Here is a 21,082-nt window from a genome sequence, read left to right on the forward strand (position 1 = left end):
GTCAGGGCGGCTAGGGTCTGGAACCAGCTTCCAAGTGAGGTGGTGCAGGCTCCCACCCTGGGGGTTTTTAAGAGGAGGTTGGATGACCACCTTACTGGGGTCGTTTGACCCCAGTGCTCTTCCTGCCATGGCAGGGGGTCGGACTAGATGATCTGCTCAGGTCCCTTCCGACCCTAGAAACTATGAAACTATTTCTCTTACTCCACTCCACCTCTACCTGTATGACACCCCAATAAGCTTCTTCGATTTTGATAATGCCTCCTGAATTGGAGTGATCAGCAGATTGCATCAGCACACTGCTGCTTTTTGTGCCAAGATCATTAATAAGTCTATCAGGATTGGACCAAAGATTGACCCTCGAGGAGCTCACTAGTAACCTCCTTCCAGCCTAATGCTTCTACTTGGAATACAGCCCTTTACTTTCTCCCTTATCCAGCTGTGTACCAACACCTTAATATTCCTATAACCAGTTCCATCTTCTGCAGCTTCATTAAATTTCCCAGGTGGCACCATATTAAATCCTTTACTGAAACTGAGAGAGATGAGACCTGCTATATTCCCTTCCACTAGGGAATCAGTTTTCAAAGGATGCTACCAGGTTAGTTTGATAATCTATTTTTAGTAAAACCTTCTTGCCTGTTGTCCCACATTCTCTTCACTGTCTTGCTCTCTAATTATCACTGCTTTCAAAACCTGGTCTAAAAACTTCGTATCTAGCAAGTTCAGGAAGATTCAATGAAGACTTGTGGAGGACATGGACACACAATTCTCAATACAAATTTACCCTTTTTAAACAAAGAAATCTTGCATCAGAAGTACTGGCAAACCATCACACTTTAAAAAAAAATATTTGTGTTGTTCCAATACCCATAAATCCCATTGTTTTGGGTACTATGCAGTCATATTACAAGAGAGCTTACAGGCTAAATAAAGCTAAGGCACACCTGATGTGTAGAACAACACAGGGTCCAGGTGGTGAGAGGAAAGAGAAAAGTAAAGTTGCATCTAGTAGTTGCCTGTGCATTATGCAGGCTCCAAGACCTCTAGAACCCGCATCTAAAATGTTAATTTAAAACTTACACACCAATGGAAATAAAACAAATTCAAAGACAGGAAGATTGTACTGTGTAGTTTTTGTTCATTCTCTTAATTCATGCATTTGTGGAATGATACATACAGCATCACCAATGGCCAAATATTTTGTTAGCCTATGAAGGAACATTTCTTTCGGGTGCCTGCACCTTGCAAACTGCTTTGTGTTTGTGCATTAGAACTTCACAACTACAAACCAAGTATGTACAAGGAAAACTGAGCAGACTATTTTCATGGTTCAAGGTGCAAAAAATGCACAAATGAATGCAAAGTAAACAGAATCTCTAACATCTGATTCTCATGACCTAATTAGTAATATAAGAAAGGGAATCCATTTTTTAAAAGATACAATTTCAGACTGTGTGGCCTTTTAACTCTCAGAAAGGAAAATGATTAAAAAGCTTGTGTGAGTAGACAGCACTTCTCCATGTGACCACAGAGTGTCACCCTTTCTCTCCACATTGCTTAGCAGGACAGTTCCTCGTGGGTGAGAAGATTTAGAAGCCAGGACAGGTTACTAGACAAGGAAGACCTGAGCAAGTGGAATAAGCTTTTGAATGGAGGCCACACAGAGCACCGAAATCCCAAACCAGGAGCAGCGAGTGGCGTTCTAGTGCCACATCTCTCTAACAGTGAGCAGCGGAGAGATGCAAGTGACAGACAGTTTGGGATTTGCTCACTCAGCTGTAGCTTCCAAGTCCAATTTTTGATCAGAGTCATTTTTTTCTGTCACAGGCCACCTTAGTCCCTGCCACGTCTCATAAAAGCAGCAGTTCACATAGGTAACTCAAGAAGTCACACTACAAACCATGCCAGATGTCAGGTTATACTGTGCAAGTTTGCACATTTCCTTCCACCGCTCAGGTTTCAGAACTCACGTATAATCTTCCAGCAGTAAGATACTAAATCAGTGCCACATGCATGAACTCCAAGCTTTTTAAAGTTAAAGTTTATTTGTATTCTTTGTAGGAATATCAATAAAAGACTTCAAATGTATCTATATCTGTACATATACAAGAACCTTCAAAAATTATTCACAGAACAAAAATAAATCTTCTTTAAAATGAACCCAGGCAATGAAATGCAGAGATGGATCTCAGAGACCAAATAGTCCAGTGCTACTAGCATAAAAATATGTTTCTGAAAAAAACAATTTTAGTACTTTTTAAGGTGTATTTTGTTGAAATAAAAAATAAATTATTTAGAGCTATCATTGTAAAATAGTCCTGTGTAGTAACACTCTCATTAAGGCCCTTGAGACAGAAAAATCTATTTTTACAGGTAGGATTCCTGGCAGGAGTGATTTGTAATGACATGCTCTCTCTCATGGGAATTAATTTAATGTAGGGAAGGACATGTCTAAACGCATCACCCTAATTTTAACCCTTTAAGTCTGTTAAACACTCAGGTGGATAGCAGTGACTGGCCAGATTATATCCTACTTGGTAAATGATAATTAGTAATATAAATATACATGTATCGGTTGGACAAAGACATGAATTGTTCCCCAGGAGTGATGCAGACATCTTTCCATAACACTAATACAGGATTCACACATACATGGCATTGGTGACCCTAGCAGATGAATACCACTAACATACACCACTGTTAAATCACTGCACAACCAATGAGATTCCAGACAAAGTGAAAAGCCGGTGGTTTAAGCGAGCAATAGAATGTGAAAATAAATAAATCATTTATGAGATGGCTGGATGCCTGAATATAGAGCATGTCTAAACTCTGGGTACTATATTCAGGGGCTAGGAAATATGCACAGCTCTCTCAACGCTACTCTGGATTCTCTATGAAGAGAGAAAGCATTTCTAAGAGGAGTGCTGTGAAACATGCAGCTCTATGCAGCTGTGTGCATTTACATACATGTACACACACACATCTATGGCTACCCATTTCTATACACTGAAGAGAAAACTGTAGCTGCTTACTGAATTTAGCTTCTACCCCTTTTCCTTCTTTAGGACCCAAATTCCTTGGGTTGCAAAAGGGTACATACATGGGGCCAGATTTACGCCATGTGCTCCTCCTCTGCTCCCAAGGTATTTACTGCACACCTCTTGCCAGTGAAATTACTTCTGTCCTCCTCAAACTCTTCATAAAACATTCCGAATTTGGCAGCAGGCAACATGGGACTTCACTCCAACACTGCAGAGCTGAAAACTTTTATTTAAAATTCAGAAACCCAACCAGCCAGCATAGGAAAGTCCCTTTCAACTAATCTGCTTTTTTAGAGGGATCATCATAAAGCAGTAGTCACGGGCATGGCCAGAGAGTGGCAAGTCCCCAAGCCTGTGGCTAGCTCCTTCATACAGTGATGCATACAGTTTTTCCATTGTGTCCCTGGCTAAGGCAAAGAGAGAAACAGCAGCCCAACCACAAAGGCAGTGGCTGGCCACAAAGATGTAGGTGATTTGCTGAGGCCTTATTTGTAATTGTAGTAAATTTTGAGCAAAGAACATTGCAAACCCTCCTCTCTCACTGATTACAGCTCAGATGAAGAAAAGGGAATTAGACATTGTGAAGAGCTTGACAGCTACAGGTTTGGGTAGAGACTTGAAGAATTAGATTGCAGGCACCATGCCTAGAAATTAAAGGACTGTTCAATAAGAAATGAATGGCTCCAGGGTAAGAGTGACTTAGAAAACAAATCCTTCCTTTCCTTTTCCCTTTGCAGTCCTGCCTTGACATCTCCCAACACAGGCACAGTCAGAGAAGTAGCACAAAGTTGGGCATAAAAAGAGATGGCTATTAGAGACCTCTAAATCCTTCCTGCATTATCTCAGCTGTCCTCAAATTGAGGTGGTCAGCCTCCTGCGGTGGCATTTTGCACAAGCTGCTGAGTTTAGGCAACTGCATACGTACTAACTAAACCCCTGGCAGGTTATGAAGTTCATCAGATTTTGTTTTACTTCTCCTCTCATTCCTGCAGAAACTCATTGGCTGTTACTCTGAAAACTGAAGCCTGGCTAGGCCCAGGTATTCTGTTGTCTCAGTAACGTTAAAATGGCTCCTGAGGTTTTACTTGCTACCATCTATCAAACTGTACAAAATAGAAGCTTGTGATTTTACATGCCACAGGCTTCACAGAGAGATAAAACAAATCTCTAGACATCTGCTGAGTAACAAACTGGGAACAATGCCTGCCCACAGACCATGGGAGCCTAATGCTGTGCTTCATGGCTTCTCAGCTTTGACCTAACAATATTGTGAAACTGTGACTTTTGCCCCCCTTGCAGGTAGAAAGACATTTTCTGCTGTATAGAGGGAGAGACCAGCATTTTGTATCTCAGAGCAGGGAGATTAAAACCAGCACAGTGACAAGCGGTGATGGTGATGCTTCAGGTCTGACCCTTAAATATCTGCCTTATCCAGGCTGACAGCTTAAGCATGTACAGGAGGATATGCATTTATCCATCTATGTTATTCATGCCACTTGCAATCATAAAGCAATCACCTTACAGCAGCTAGGATTTCCCCTTTAGAAAGCAGGACCTGCTTTATTTAAAAGCAACCCTAGGAAATGCGCTAAAAGAAACTGTTCCTATTACATTTCTCTGCAGAAGCCAAAGTGGATTCCCAAAGGCCTTCAGTGTCTAACCACACAGCTCAGCCAGTGACCTTTAGTGGATTATCACAAAGCTACAGTGAGCTCTGAGCAGATGCCTTTCTCTAAGCAGCATTAGTCTAACTCTGCTAAAATATTTTGGTAGAAGCCTGTATTTCCATATGTATTTCTTCTTCCTCGTATTTCTTGTAATGCACAGAAAGTAATCCCTAGGTAGTGTGTTCAACAGCTAATTTAGGAGAAACCTCAGAGTAACAGATCATCCACTTCCCATGTTTTACATAACATATGATTAAAACGCACACCCATCTACAGAGCTGCTTTTGGGAAAGACTTTGCATAGCACAGCTGGGTGAATATAATCTGAGGTAATTATTGTTAGCTTCACTGAAAGTGAGTGCAGCCACATAATAAAGGGGTAGGCATGAAAGCTGCCTGCAGCCACACAGAAATGCTAAGACAAAAGGAGTTTTAATGGACAGTGGCATTTTATAAAAATGAGAAGTACTCACACTAGACAAATTGATCCACAACTGATACTGCGCCTATAGTCTTGGTACATGTGGAAGAAGAGGGAAAGAAGAAGGGATTGAAAGGCACAGTTAGTTAACCAAAGGAGAAGGTATTAGGGGTCAGAATGACCCAGAGTTGGAAGACTTCATTAGGAAAGTGATTTTGTTCTTTAAATTTCTACTGAGTATTTTCAGTATGTGGCCCCAGAAGTGCATAAAACTTCAAAAATGTTGCTGTGCCCCTTCAAGAAAACTAGGCAGACCCTCTCCTTGCTCCTTAACCCTTGGTACAAACCATGTTTGAGAAACAGAAGGAGAAAGCAGCTTTGATCCAAAAGAACATTAAAACCTTAAGAACAAATTCCTATTTACTTCAGGTGAGTTTTCGATCTCTCAATAGAAGCAACTGCCAACTGCTGAGAGATATTCATACACTTTTACCTTATATGTCCTACAGAGCAGATGTGGTCTCTTTCTGTATTTGTGCATAGTTGGTTATATACATAGATATATAGGTGTGTGTATATGTTTAATGGAATTATCTTAACTCACAATAAAGAAGGTAACACAGTTAAAATATCGTGCTCTACAACAAACTGGCCTAAAAGGCTAGGCAAATTCATTTCAAAACAGCAAACAGACTTGAACAACAGACAATGAATTTGACTCATTCATATTGCCAAACCCTGACATTCAAAAAGGCATGACCCAAAGGTCATGAGAACGACTCAAAAATCCCAAGATATTTAAAATGATACATTTTTGCACACTCAGAACCTGTCTGCGGTGCTGCAAACTGCATGCGACACGCATGCAGGTGTTCAGTGTGCTGCTAATCTGCAGCACAGCAGGTTTTTTGACACCAGGAGATCCTGGTGTCAAAAGGTGGTGCACATGGCAGCAGTGTGCATTCCCCAAACCAGAGCCTGGCTGCCCAGAGCCATACTTTGGCTGCCATCCAGGCTCTGCGTGCCTGGATTGCTGCTGTTGGAGCCCTGGGAGGGCCCCAGAAAAGGGTGCTGGGGCCAGCCCAGGTGTGGACACCAGCCTCTCCTGCCCCACCCAGGACAGCTTGCCGCACACGAGAATGTGCACGCTGGCATGTTCCCTGGGGACAACTAGCTGTGGCACAAATATGTGCCACAGCTAGTTGTCCCCAGGGAACGCACGTTCCTGCTTGTAGCAATGTGCCATCAAAGTTTATAGGCAAGAAGAAATGACTTGAGATCATCTAGCCTGACTTCTTTGTAACAGGCCACCACCTTTCACCCAATTATCATCTGCATTGAGCCTACTACCTTTGATTCAATTAAAGCATATCTGTAAATCAGGAAAGCAAATTTGATGCATATATTCCAGAAAGGCATTTAGTCTTGACCTGAAGACATCAAGAGAAGGCAGTGCCTATCATTCCTTGGATTTGTTCTAATGGTCTCTGTTAAAAAAGTATTTGCCTCTATTTCTAATTTGAACTAGCTTTGGGTTCCCTTTATTTGCTTCCTGATTTAAACCTTTAAGGTTAACATTCTCATGCTTTTCAACACTAACAAGAGCCTTAAAAAACATTTTTTTTAATGAAGTGGAAGGGGAGAGATTCTCATACATCACTTGACTCCAGAAGCTGGGGCTTTATGAGACTCAACAAATATTACAGAGATATTCAGTAAAACCATGAGAACTGGCAACACTGCGGATCTTACTGTTGGTCTTTTACAGTGTGTGAAACATCACTATCTTCCTCCCAACAATGAGCTCATTATTTAATTTTAGGTATTCAAGTACATCCTGTAAAAGTCTGCTCGTGTGAGAAACAAACCAAACGTTACAGGTGGGGCTCAGTTAAAATTCACTTAGAGAAAAAGTGGATAAGGTCAGGACTTAAATAATAACAGTCAATTTCCATTGGGGCATGGAAATTTTAACAAACATGCAGAAACCACCTTGGTGGAGCTAAGTCTGATAACCCTGTGGATGGAACAGTGAAATTGAACAAGACAAAAAGGTACAAAAATAAACTAGAAAAGTTTCACTCTGCGTTCACAGATCTATTGCACAGGGCACGAGTGCCCTTTGGTTAGCCCTTTCCCTGGAGTACTAACCTGATTGTTTCTGGTGGGGTGTGGGTAACTAATCTGGAGTGCTACTGCACTGAGACAATGGGCTGCACATACGCTGGGAATTGGACCAAAGTTTGAAAACACAAGTATTTACAGTTCTATAAACTCTTAAAAAAAAAAAAAAGAGGAAAAAAAGTCAAACCTTACTATAATTTAGGTAAAAAAAATTCCTACCTTTAAAACTGCAAATTCCCTTTGTCTCTTGGACGGGAAGCCTGGCTTTGGGCAGGTGTAAAGAAACAGGCTTCTTGCTCCAGTTTCTAATTAGAGCTTTCAAAGAGACTTTGAAACAGCTTTTTGTCCATATCCTAGCAAGAGCTGACAGAAGCCAACAGGATCCAACCCTCTTGCAAGAGGCTGGGTGTGGAGTTTGAAGTTGGTTAAATAAGGACCGGGAAGGAGGGGGTTAAAACAGAGCCTCTCATACATTCATTTAACTAGTATTTCACTTCGCTCCATGTGCTTGCATCAGTCAGCCTGATATGTACAGCTTCAAAATAACCCACTGCTCATCTCTCTTGTTTTTTCTTTCTCTGCCACACCACACATACACACATTCCCCTCCTCCCCCTCTGAGGACTGCAGTGCTTTCAACAAGAGAAAAATAATAATAAAAATTGCAATAATTAAAAACAATCTACAGTATTCACTTCCTTTTGGTATATTACAGTGGCATTCTCTGTACATGTGGCCTGGAACAGGTTCCTTATGTATATACACAGCAATCCTGAGGGCCCTGGCCCTTGGAGCCCTATTCTCCTAGTCTGAAAGGTAGGCTTTTCTACCCCACTTGACAGTTTATCTTTTAGCAGCATTCTGTAAATCAACGGGGGTCTGCATTCAGGTTTCTTCAGTCTGCTTCTTCCTGCTCTGCCCCGAGGAGATGGCCAGCAGCATCCACCCGGTTAGCAGCTGCTGTTTTTGAATTCACCATTCTCCGTGATGGAAAGCTTGGTGGGGTTGGTGGGGGAGATGCCATTGCGGACCTGCATGCTGTAGCGCTCCTTGACCTGTGTCAGGGCGCTCATCAGCCGAGTGTTGGCCGAGTCCAGGGACACAATCCGTTTCTCCTGTAACAAAAACACCACACATCAGAGCCATTCTACGCAGCAAAGCACTTCTTTAACCTTTTCTTTGTCAGGAACTTTCATAGGCTAGGGCTGCGATCAAGTCTTCAGAAGCTTTTTAGACAGAGCCAACATTACCAACATTCTCCAGTAAAATGGGATGTCTTTGCCTCTTTCTGTTTTCTTGCAATACTGTTTCCCCAGTTCACCACAGATGCACTGCTCCCCAGTTTGGTCTCTCTAGTTTCTCTGCATTACACTTATTAGTATTACACTTGGTTGCATTTCAGCATTTTCACCAAAGCACCCTCTCCTGAAACAGATGAAGGTGCAGAGCTTTTTGGCTTCGTTTGTTTGGGAGTTTTTTTGGGTAACTTTGGAAAACAGAAACAGGCACCAGAAAAATAAGTGCTGGGAAGTTTCATTTTGTAGCAGAAAGTGCAGGTGGCACCTGAGGGCCACTGTCTTCATCTGAAGACTGCATGGAGAGTACACAGAATGAACTCACAGGATGGCTGAAATTAAAATGGCAAATAATGACAGCCTGCAGTCACCAGCAGGGGCACGGATGCAGCAGCAACATAGGAAAGAAGCAGCCAAAAGCTAAAACTAAAGGGTTATTTGGGGTGAGGGGTAAGAGGGAAACGTGGGTGAGTGAGGGGGATGCCATTAACAAAAACACAAGAAACAAACATTGAAAGACACTGCTCCTAGACCCATTCCAGCTCAGAGTTGCTCCAGGACTCCACAGAAATCAAAAGTTCTGTCATTCTGGTTTTAATTCTTCTGGCCCAAAGTGCTAGCCTCCACTTTTATGAAGAAAATAAAAACTAAAGGACAAGTGAATGCACTAAATAAATAGAAAAATACACCCAAAATGCACTGTCTGTAGTGGGATGCTGTGGTTGGGGGATCCAAGCCAAGGGATTTCAGGTACAAGTAGCTTGCTTGCAGTTTTGTCCTTTACCTTTTAAGAATGCAGCCGTACAAAGCAACAACAGGCCCTGCAGCAGGTAAGCATGCTCTCAGTGCTGCCAGCTGGTTGGTTATTCTTTTTTAAAGAAGACAGACCTAGGTTTTATGGTTCTTTTTTTTTAAAGCTGAATGTAGGGGCTCTATCCAGCCCACCCCAATCCACTGAGAACCAAAGGAAGGAAAAATGATGTACACAAGGCACAAACATTAAGGGATAATTCAGACACATTGCTCAGGAGACATCTGTGCTACTACAGGCCCATGTGGTTTGGTTCTCAGCATGTCAGCTATAGGGTACATACGCAAAAAGGGAGTCGGTTTGCTCTTCCTAGGGGGTTTCCCCAGGTAAATAAAGACAGGGAAACCCAAAGCAAAGCAGAGTTTAAGTGTTGCGTGTGTAACAGCCTTGTGCATGGTCAGGACAACCACCCATATGGTTGTATCATACCCATATTCCTGGTTAAAATGGAGAGGGGAAGGAACTGTGACTAACTCTTGGCCTTTCCTCCCATGGCAAAATAAAAAAAGAAAAATACATGGCCTTAGCAGAGATCTATTCCCTGGGGCATTATACCCTCTTCTGACTGACACTCTCCTACCTTATTTGTAGAATTAAAAATTTCTGATCAGAGAATTTGGACATATAAAGAGGTAAAAAATGGAAGGCTGGGGTGTTCCCTGGCGCTGACTAAGTATGTTCAATACCTAAAGTTATAGAGCAATTAAACACCTACATCTGAAAAATTTATCTTGAAGGCCTGAGCTTGGTCAGGAGATGCACCCTCCTTGCTCAAAGGAAAATGCCATCCAAACAGGTACATGTATTTCTAACGTATATGAATTCAGTGTGGGGAGTGGTAGGAGCTGGAATGTGTAGGAGGTCAGTGCACTTGGCCAGGGCTGGGTACTGCTCAGCTAGAGAACTGATTGGGTTTACTTGCCTGTTTGAATTATCTCATCCCCATTTATGACCTGTAATTTAACACAGCGGAGACGTCACTTGCAATAGGAATAGAGCCAGCACACTCCGTAGCTCCGCCATTCTCAGGGAAAGTTACCAACATCCAGACCTCTCTTTTCTCAGTCTGGGAAGCATGGATAAGAGCCTTCGGATTCACAACTCACTAACATTATACAGGAACAATTTGAGAAAAGTGCATACTCAGTTTAACAACGAGGCTATCACTGTGCACAGCTTAATAATGGATGCCATGTCCTAAAACCCAGGACAAGCAAGTCATTCCTACAAAGCATTCTGTAGTGAAGTAACTGAGCACAAGAAGCCAAAATCACCACTACTCCCTAGCACTCACTGTCGCCTTCAAAATGAGCCCAAGAAGCTAGGATCAATTACTCTTCCATTGATCTCAAGACACAAAGATACCTGGCCTCCCAATAAATCACGTGCTGAGAATAATCTGCCTTCTATGCATAATTTAAAACCAACCATCAGTTTGATGGCCTTTTCCTACAAAGGAACTCTGCTTCCTCAGATAGTTGTGTTTTTGGCGAACAGAGCCCTGAGTCTCCCACTCATGTCCCCGTTCCGCTCAAATGCCTAGAAAAGGCCTTCCACAATGGTCACTAAAGCACATGAACAAACGGAAAGGATTATGGCTACTGATACTGATTAGTCAGTAAGGGTTCTGTGAGCTTGAACTCACTCTTCCAAACCTGATTTGAGCTCTCTCTTTAGCACTCCCCAACTCTTGAGGACTTAGTGAGCAGGAGGCAAAGTAGCAGAATTAAGGCCAGCTTTCCACACATGGGAGTTGAGGGAACAATTAGATCTAAAGGGAAACATGTTTTTCTTCATTTTACTACTATGAAAGGTGTCTTGCAGCATGGCTAGGGATGATCTCAAAAAACATGTATTCATACTTTTGGAAGCATTACATCTCTTCAGCAATGAGGGATCAAGTTTTCATTAACCAACAATACTTTCCTCCACCTGGTAACACCAAGGAATCAGACTTCTCTGGTTTCCATCATATTGCTTCAGAAACATTCATAGTATGCCACAGAGGAAGAGAAGCTACGCAGATGCGCAGAGACATGAACAGGAGCTCTCTGCACAAGCATAACCAATCATGCTGAATCTGAAGTCAATCCCTGCCTGCCCCCGCAAATCAATTTCTATGGATTTATTACAGTGTCCCAACCCTCTGTGCCCAGCACACATTCCTACATCATGTTTAGCTGAATTCTCAAAGCAAGTTCTCAGTCTATAAGGGATTCTCTGTTATCTTCAAAGACCATCTATAAAGGCTGTTCACACCACTTTACAGGTCATTTATCATTGCAACCTTCTGCTGAGTAAATAAGAGCCAGTAACTGGCCCCTTCTAAGAAGAATAACTGTGAGACAGTTGGCAGGGGATACTCAGAAAATACATCATATTTCCTCTGAAATCTAACAGCCTGCCTTCTGGACATGATTCAGCTCTATCAGTTTGGAAGAGTGAGATCCCGAGTCTACACTCAAGTATAAAACACAGCCTATTTCGTTCACCTCCTACCTCCACCTTAAACTGACAGTAACAATTCTCCATCTGGGTGAAGGATAAGCCTCTCATATTTTCCAGACTCACCTCTCCCTAGCATCAGTTCACATGGAAAGGATTTCAACCTGAGCTGCATCACAAGAGGGTGACTTACACTATTCTGACATATCCTTTTAAAATGGGACTATGCACAGTGCAATTCCAGCAGGATGTTCTTCTTATCTCACAGGATTAAATATCTGAAAGTGCAAAACAATGCAAGGACTAAGGTATTTTACTCAAGTGATTTGTTCAGAATAGATGGCTTGGATCGAAACTCTCCAGCTGTTAAGGCCTCCATCACTGAAAGCGTAGCTATAAGAAAATGTGCAAAAGGACAGCAAATATAAATGTTTCTTCTCAAAGTCTAAAACTTTTCCAAATCTCAAAACACGACCTCCTGAAGAACATGCTATGAAGTGTTCAATGGACACTTTTCACTGCACGATTTCCCTAAGGGCCCACACAGCACATACAATTCAGAGGTCTTGTTATGGTTGCCTATACAGAAAGGCAACAAATGGCTAACCCATGCCCTCATTCAAACCTTTAACATGGCATAGCTGGCTCAATTTAATGCATTATCTTCTGTAAACCTGTAGATAAATCCCTACTGCAGCTAAGACCTCTGGCACTTCCCAGCCTGTGCGAAATGAAATGACTCTGAAACTGCCTTGGAGACTGCTGTTATGTGTATCATCTTTAAAAAATATAAACAGGAAGTGACATTAACCATTAAAAAGCACAGACGCAGGAAAGATTTCTACGCTCTGAGTGCAAGGGGAGTATTACAGTCTCACAAACATGATGCAGCAGGCAGAGATCAAACCAATTGTATATTTTATTGTGTAAGCTACATTTCTCCTGAATGAGTACAGATAAAGAAGGGAAGCCAAACCAATTCCAAGCAGTACGTCCAAAGACCAGAGAAGCAGAACTGCATTATACACATCTACATGCATCACCCACTTGTTCCACAGCTAACCTGTATCAGCCAAAGCAAGCGCTTGCATTTTGTGGCACAGCAGGCATTTCTCTAAGACTGACTACAGACACAGTCAGCTGAAGTCAAATGCCAAGCACTAGAAGCATACTACGCAGTGCTCTACTCCAAGAGCTCGCTGCATAGCTTCATAGATTGATTGCTTCTTTCTTACTGATCCACTGACAAAACTGACAGAACCAGTACAGCTTGTTTTGTTGGGGGTGCAGGTGGGACAGTTTTACTATATTGGTACAAAGTGCAGCTTTGCTATTTCTATACCAGCAAAATGCTCCTACTGTAAGGCAGTGTAGGTTGTAACCGTGTTGGTCTAAGGACACAGGTAGATAAGGTTCTTTAGGTAAATCTGATATCTTTTATTAGACAAACTCAAATAGTTGGAAAAATTCTTCTTAGTAAGCTTTCGGGTACAAACACCCTTCATCAGGCTGAGGAAGCATCTGCATATGGTCTGTACTCTTCCTGGATGGAGTGGTAAAGCAATCAGAGGCCAGTACATATGTAAGAAAGTCAGTCAAAATGTAAGCTGAGGTGGTCTATAGGTGAGAGACAGGTGTGTGTGTGTGTGAGGGGAGGGGGAATGAAAGGGGACTAAATATAGACTTTGGATTTATGACACATTATAATCTGTCTACCATCTGACTCCCCAGGTAAACCCTCCACTTTTTACCAGCTAGTCTCATTCCCTTCCCCCCAACTCTCCTGTCCCCCATCTGTTGATTACAGCTACATTCATTCCCCCTACTCCCCACACACTCATCTGTCTTACCTACTTGACCACCTCAATTTACATTTTAACTGACTGTCTTTCTTGCATACATACTGGCCTCTGGCTGCCTTATCACTCCACCCAGGAAGAGCACCGACCACCTGCAGATGCTTCCTCAGTCAGATGAAGGGTGTATGTGCCTGAAAGCTTGCTAAGAAGAATTTTTCTAACTATTTGAGTTGGTCTAATAAAAGATATCATATTTATCCAAAGAACCTTGTCTGCCTACTGTAAGGCATGATCTGAAAAGACCTTATTAACCCAGTAATACAGTGGGTTTGAAGGTTTTTAAAAGTAGTGCTAAATGCTTTGAAATCTGTTAGATAATAGCAGAATTCTCTCCATGAGATAGGCAAGAAGAATGTGTTGATGTTGGTTTCAGAATGAGACTGTAAGGTGGAGAAGTATCTAATTTCTGTCATGCGAGCTGGACTGGCTGCAAGGATAGGGAATAGTAGTTTCCAGAGAAAATGCTTCATTCTTGGAGACCCAGAAGTACTTACCTGCGCATCAATAATTTTCTGCTTTGCATCTATGACTGCTTGCATCTCAGCATGATCCTTCTTCAGTTCTTCTTCGACTGCCATGAGTCTGGGATGTAGGAAGGAATCAGAAAAATCTTAGTATAGTTTCAGAGCACTTACGACAAGGTGGCTCCTCATTACTACTACCTTTGTAATGGGAAAACTCTACAGCACCAAGGACAGCCTATTTTCTCTTCTGTTAATGTTAGTTGGTTAAATTCAACTGTTGCCATGAGACAGAGCCAAAGTTCAACAACTTTGAACAAGGAGAGGTCTGCTAATTCCAGTGTTAGGAGCTTGCACTTGAGAAGGAGGCCCTCCTACTTCTTTTCCAAGATAGTGTGGATTAGCTAATGAGTACAGCAAACATTTGAGTCAGTACTGCTGGGTCCTTCCCTCATCTTTCCATGCAATCAAGGACTAGTTTGTGTCTCAGTTTTTCCATCTGGGACAGGGATGATACAAACCTCACAGAGGTGTTATGGGGCATAAATGAGGAAAGAAGCTGCTTGCATGCAAAATTATGGGCCCCTATTGTCAGCTCTGTTGGGATGCCATGCTTTGCACACAAATCTCTTAAAAGAGCCCTGTCCTCTCACCTGCTGATTATGCTCTTCATCTGGCTGTCCTTCTCTTCCTGTTGCCTGCGAAGTCTCTCTTCACTGTCCTCCAGCCTCACCTTGTATTCCATCAGTAGCTTCTGCATTTGCTGCTCCTGCACCAGAAGGCGCCTCTCATACTCCTCCAATCGGCGGCTCGACACCTTCAGACGCTCCTTCAACTTGGCTATCTCTTGCTCATACTGCATGGAAGGAAAAGATACAGGAACATAGGAAAGGGAGTGTCAGATATTTTTTGCCGAGTATGCTTTGTTTTCCTTGAATAACACCAAAATGAAGGAAGTAGCAGGAAGGATTGTAACAACTGACTGGTCTGTTGTGGACAGATCCTATACACTCAAGTATCTTCATACTGCCCTGCATTATTACTGCAGTTCCACTCCTGGGTACCCAAATCACTCTGCGAGTGCATTTCAGTTCTGAGTCCCTTAACTTCTAACTATTCAAGTCCCAACAGTCTCCCAAAAATCTGCAGCTATCTGTACCTTTCTGTAAGAGATCTTCTGATGTGAACACACATGAACTCTGGATAATTCTGGGATACAAGCAACTCAATTCTCTCATGACCTAATTAAGACTTGAAGTCACATAACCAAAGGTGAATGCACAGCACAGCAACCCACTATACAAAACAGAGCCCTTGGGGGCCCAAGTTCTATTCCCCCACCTATTTTTTCTAATAATTTGCCCTATGGCAGTGACATTAGCCCTCTATATATTTCACTCTTCCTTTACAGGCCTTTCATTATTCCTAAAACTCTACATTTTATATTGGGTCCATATTGTAGCAGCTGTATGTTTACTTTTGGAGAGCAACATCTATCACTGCTGTGAACAGACTTGACAAATAAATACAAGAGCCTCTTTTGTCAGTGGACAAAATATTTCTCTAGTCATATTTAAAAAAAATACAGCTCTCATAAAAGATAGAGGTTAAAGCATAATCTAAACAAGTGGCACTGGATCAGGTGCAACCCAAGGCAGACGGAGCATAAAGGCTGCTGCTGATCAAGGAGTTCATATTTGCATACAGCTGGTGCCCACTGTGTCCTTTCACAGAACTACACAATGCTCTGGCTAATAATCAGAGCTCCTCTTCATGATCACCGAGAATGTAAGCAAACAGTGAAACACAGGAAGATGTTAGAATACCCTAACAATAGTGTTACTTTAAAATACTAAAAGGCAAACATCATGTAAAACATTGAAGTGGCACTAATTTTATGAGGAAGCAAACAGCAAGCATTGATCTATATGGCATTAATTTGCAGGTGTGTTTCACAAGGTTTCCAATGCATTTTGCATCCATCTTGATCTAGTTTGAAGCCTGGTAGGCCCACAGTCAGAAACCATGCAATGGCTTACCTGTGGACTGGAATGAGGGGGATAACACTGGAGAGGGAAATAACTCTGTCTGAAAGCCTTGTTTTGGCACAGTGATAATAGTTAGTACAGTTCAACATGCTACTATGGGGCAGGAGCCGAGTGGAAGCTCAAGGTCTGAGGAAACCGATCAAGCAGATGCATGCAGACTAAAATCTACCTTCTCAGCATGCTTGGCTTCATCTTGATTTTGTTCTGTATCTTCCTCTACTTCTTCATACTGCCCATTATTCAGAACCCAGGCAGCTGTTCTTTCCACTGGTGACATTGTGGCTGAGTCCACCGGTGACTGAACCTGGAGCAGAGAAACATTTGTCAAAGACATTACATGGATTGGCTCTGTGATCAAATTTACCTAGAGAAGAAAATCAGAGGGAAAAGGCCACTATGCTCATCAGTCTCAAAACCACCTCAACACCTCTTTCTTCCAGAGATACTTTGCCCTCCCCTGGCTCTGGACACAGCACATTCAAGTCCATCTAAAAACAGTGCATTTGGGAGATGTCTCTCTTTCATCTTATGGAAAAGGCCTGTTTCTGAATGGATCCTGGCCACTAGCCATCCTCTCTTGTCAACTGCATCTCCCTCATGCAGCATTTATGGAAAGGATCCACTGGGAAAAGCAGATTTCTGATACCTTTCAGGTGAGACACTTGATACTACTTCATTGGTCATTATTTATTTATTTTTAAAAAGTCTACCTTTTCAGACCTTTCCACTGTAAGCCAGAGAAAGCTTGCAGGTGGGGTTTTGTGGCATGCAGACCTCACCTGAGACAGTGCAGCTGCTCCCAAGATTTGGGGGTGGCAGCGAGGAACAGAAGTCATCATGACATCTTTTTGTAGCAAAACACATTTTTAAATATTTAGAAATAGTATCTAAATGCTTTATTTTGGCATTTCCTGTAATTCAAAGGTCCAGATGTAGTCAGGGAAAGAAATACTTGCTGAGAGAACCTTAAAACAAACTGGATTGGGGACTGGACCTATTAAGGGTTTTTAATAGGTGATAGCAGGAGAACCCGCAACTCTCACAGGATTCAATTAACTGATGTGGCTTCCTAAAAAATCTAGACAAATTTTCACCGAAAGAGACAAGTGTGTAAGCAGAGAAAGTAGCATTTCTAAGCCCCATGAAATACTGCACTTGGAAGAGTGATCCTATTTCAATCTCCTTTGAGAAACTTGAAAAAAAATGAAGTTCCTTTCCCTACCAGCTGTCCTTTTCTTGTTCAGGCGCCTGAAGGCAGTGCTTGAATTAACTCGGCACTTTGATGCCTTGCTTGAGCAGCAGCATATGTGCATGCTAATGGGAAATGTGGCAAAAGATTTTCTCTAAGTTCACTTTCTTGTACCAAAGAATCCATTGGTCCCAAGCAATGACTCCTCTGGCTGTCGGGAGGCATTTCTGTTTAGAAATTTTAGCATTCAAACGCTTCCATGTTAAAGGGCCCAGGACTGGACACAAAAGCAGCTCCAAGCTCATGCGAGGTACTGCCAAAATGTAAGGAGGCCCTCACAGTCAAGGAGTGAAGTAGTCTCTGAATCAAGGTCTAACTACATGACCTACATCACTTCCACTGTTACTACTGCAGAAAAACAAAAGAAGGGGACTAGCAGCCACTCTGAAGTGGGACATGGAAACTCCTGGGGTTCATTTCTCACTGGAGCTAAAGGCTGATCAAAGCACCTCTAGAAACCATAGCCAGACACGTGGCTCTACAAAAGCTGTGAAGCATCTGACACACTTTTCTTTCTCGTGGTGGCCAACCATACACTAAGAAGTGCACTGAGAGTTGGAGTTCCCTGCTGTGACTCAGGCAAAGGGATGCTGATGGTTTTAGCGCAGCAGTTTCTATGACTTGTTCTTCATGTGTCTTGTGTAATTCCACAAGCCAGCCATGGGGAGAGGAGGATGGCAGTAGGTGCAACATTTTGAGGTCTTGGATGATTAGGTCTGCCACAGGAGAGGGAAGAAATTATTCAGCAAGCTGGTTTTTTGAAGCAGAAGAAAACATTGGGATTGATGGCAAATGCCTGGGCCTCTTGCATGTGGATGTGTCTGGCTGTCACAACAAGTCAGCCAAGCTGCTTCTAGGAGTACAACATGCCAGAACACTTTTCCAGATTGATAGATTCAGAGATCGGAGAACAGATTTCATTATTTATCATGCCTGGATGGCAGCAGCAAACTGAATATGGTAGCTGTCCAGGGCTGATAAAAGCAATGACCACAGGCTATGTTGGAGGAGTTATTTTGTTTTAATTTCTCAGCAAAATAGTGATGAACTAAAAAAATATGTCTTTGCAGAGAGTGGAACATTCTCCAGCAGACAGCAACAAGTTTAGATCTGCTGATTTATGAATCTACACAAATCAACCACCTCTCATTTGTATTCCTCCTTCCAAAATGCCTAAAGGCACTTTACTAGCTTAACTTTGCTAAGCTTTAGTTCACTGAATTCCAGGTCACTGTCTTATTTAAGTCTTTTAAGAAGTTAATGTGTGGCTGGACTGGGATCCTGATGGCTAGCTGTCATGAAGGCATGCTTTACTGGGGAAATATAATCTCTTAAATAAGAGTTTGCCCAACCTACTGACAGGTATCCTGATAACAATTTCTAGCACCAGCTACTCCTGTTCATGGTGGAAGGTCCTTGGGGTCACTGCAGACACGTTAGGCCCAGCTCTTGCCAGAAAGAATGCCTTGGGTCTGTAAGCAGTTCAGTTATTCTCAACTGAAGTGATGAGTCTTGCAACAAGAAGCCTTGGCAGTGATAGAAGCAGAGACAAGAAAACTTGGGAAGGATTAGGAAGAATTTTATAGCTTAGACAGAGATGAAGGCCTTCTGCCTGAACAGAGAAATGTGTGGTGGAAAGGCTAATAACCCTCTTGATGGCAGCATGACTGATACGGCTATTAGAAGTGACCCAACTTGACAAGGAGGCTCCTGCAGACAGACTCTTCACTTGACAGCATTTGCTGTGAGACAGAGACAGCAGGAAAGAACATAAACTGTGGGTAGCTCTGCCACCAGCTAGCTCATCTCAGAGGTAAATAATACTGCAGCCATGGGGAAATGCTGGAGGGCTTAAGGATTTTGATCCTTAACAAAACAGATCCACTATTCTTTGTAGTCCTGGAAGGATAAGATAGCACAGGGTGAACAAACTGCACTACCAGCATCCTTGCTTATCCTTCTCGCTAATCTTTACATTGCAGGATTAGAGTTTTTTCAAAATCCAAATGCAATAAGCTTGAAGACCAAATAGATAGCCAGCAAAGGCAGGGTTAAAGAGGTAGATACAAATCAATGTACTGATGGTACCAAGCAACAACATTGTAGGGAAAAAAATGCCAGAGTGGAAAATTTATTCAACACCAAAAATTCCACTGAAAACTCTATTCCCCATCTTCTCACAAAATGGAAGCAAAAGGCAGAAGTTGACCTCTCCCAGCTGAACAAAAGGCCCTGCTTGATGCTTGCAAGCAAATGGAACTTGAAAAGAACAAAGAGGCTGATAATTATAAACGCCCACAAAACCACTCCGAAAGAATTCACCCAACTTTTTACCAAGAAAAGAATTCCACAGTAAAAATTTGCATTTAAAAGTATGCAATGGAATTTGGCCACTGAACTTAGGACAGCTCAAGAAGCTTCTTAGGAGTGTGGGAAAAAACAAGAGCAAATTGATATGTACAAATTAAGGGGGAGCAAAACCCCTAACCTCTTATGGCAAAAACAGAAGTGTAGAAAGGGAAAGCAGAAATCCAAGCAGATATAACAACCCAACTTTTAGCACTTACAACTGCAAGGGAAAAGCACTATCTGTTGAAAACAATCATAGCTGTAGGCATCAATGTACTGAAACTAATAGAAAGAAGTCTGAGACTTTTCACTTAAACAGTGTCATGTCAAAGCAACCAAAGCTACCCGGCTTTCTTGATGGGAATGGGGGGGGGGGAATCAAAATCACTCACTCAAGATGCAACAGGCTAATAAATTGTCTATGAACTCAGAGAGTTCATCGACAATCTGTGATTTCACATAAATCCCCTGTGGTAAGCATGAGTGGTCTTTGTGCATGTTGGAGAGAGTGGTGGAGGGTTCTTTTTAAAGAAGTTTGTTAAAAATTTCCCCCTTCCTTTTCCCTTCTCCCCCCACACCTCCTTTAACTCTGCTGCTCTCAAGCAAGTGTTCTTTTCTTTTCCCCGACACTTCCAGTAATAAGCTTGAACAAAGCGGATCATTTCAACAGGGAATTATGGTAAGAGATACTGTACCAGCAATCCACCTCTACCCAAACATATGATAAACACCCAAAATAGGGAACTTGCATGCAATAAAAAAACTTCAAATATGTTAAGATTAAATTCCTAACATACAAATAATAAGGCCTAATAATTTTGTGATTCTGTACTTCAGATCTCAGTATGCACAAACAGATGGCACGCTAGAGGTCTACTGTACTGAATGCGAGATGTCATAGAGGCAATTTCTGAGGCCGGATGGCTCTTGGATTTCTATGTACTATAAGCGTACTGCTCTGCTTTTCCTCTTGCAGACTGTGAAGGGCTCTGCTGCGCAGATATATCAGTAGAGCTACACCAGCAAATCCACTTAGTGCAGATGCAGCTTTACTGATAAAGCTTTACCAGCAAAAATACTTTTTGCCTGCATAACAGCAGCCATACCAGGACTTCTGCTAATATAGCTGGTGTGCATGTGTTATTTTTCAATGCTTCTAACTCCCCATTAACAAAACTGAAGTCTAAGGCAAGCTTAAGAAGTAGTACTTTCTCTTCCCACAAATCCCCAACTTGTGCCTTTGTGACCTTCAAGACAAAGCACTAGAGTGCTCTGGATGTGGGCCCAAGCCTAGACAACCACATAGAGT

The 21,082-nt window shown here is 42.2% G+C and overlaps 1 protein-coding gene across 1 annotated transcript in view; it reads right to left on the reverse strand.

Moving 5' to 3' along the window:
- Positions 1-2,023: 2,023 nt before the first annotated feature.
- Positions 2,024-21,082, reverse strand: part of RASAL2 (RAS protein activator like 2) — a 170,759-nt gene continuing 151,700 nt past the window's right edge. Inside the window, exons 14-18 of the mRNA XM_019501824.1 lie at positions 16,345-16,479; positions 14,781-14,983; positions 14,161-14,248; positions 5,640-8,371; positions 2,024-5,597 (exon numbers count right to left, since the gene is read on the reverse strand). Coding sequence (XP_019357369.1) covers positions 8,207-8,371; positions 14,161-14,248; positions 14,781-14,983; positions 16,345-16,479 — 591 coding nt within the window. The 3' untranslated portion in view covers positions 2,024-5,597; positions 5,640-8,206. The remainder of the gene's footprint in view (positions 5,598-5,639; positions 8,372-14,160; positions 14,249-14,780; positions 14,984-16,344; positions 16,480-21,082) is intronic.

The sequence above is a fragment of the Gavialis gangeticus genome, unplaced genomic scaffold (genome assembly GCF_001723915.1).
Source record: "Gavialis gangeticus isolate Ggan-Ray unplaced genomic scaffold, GavGan_comp1, whole genome shotgun sequence".
Lineage (NCBI taxonomy): Eukaryota > Metazoa > Chordata > Crocodylia > Gavialidae > Gavialis > Gavialis gangeticus.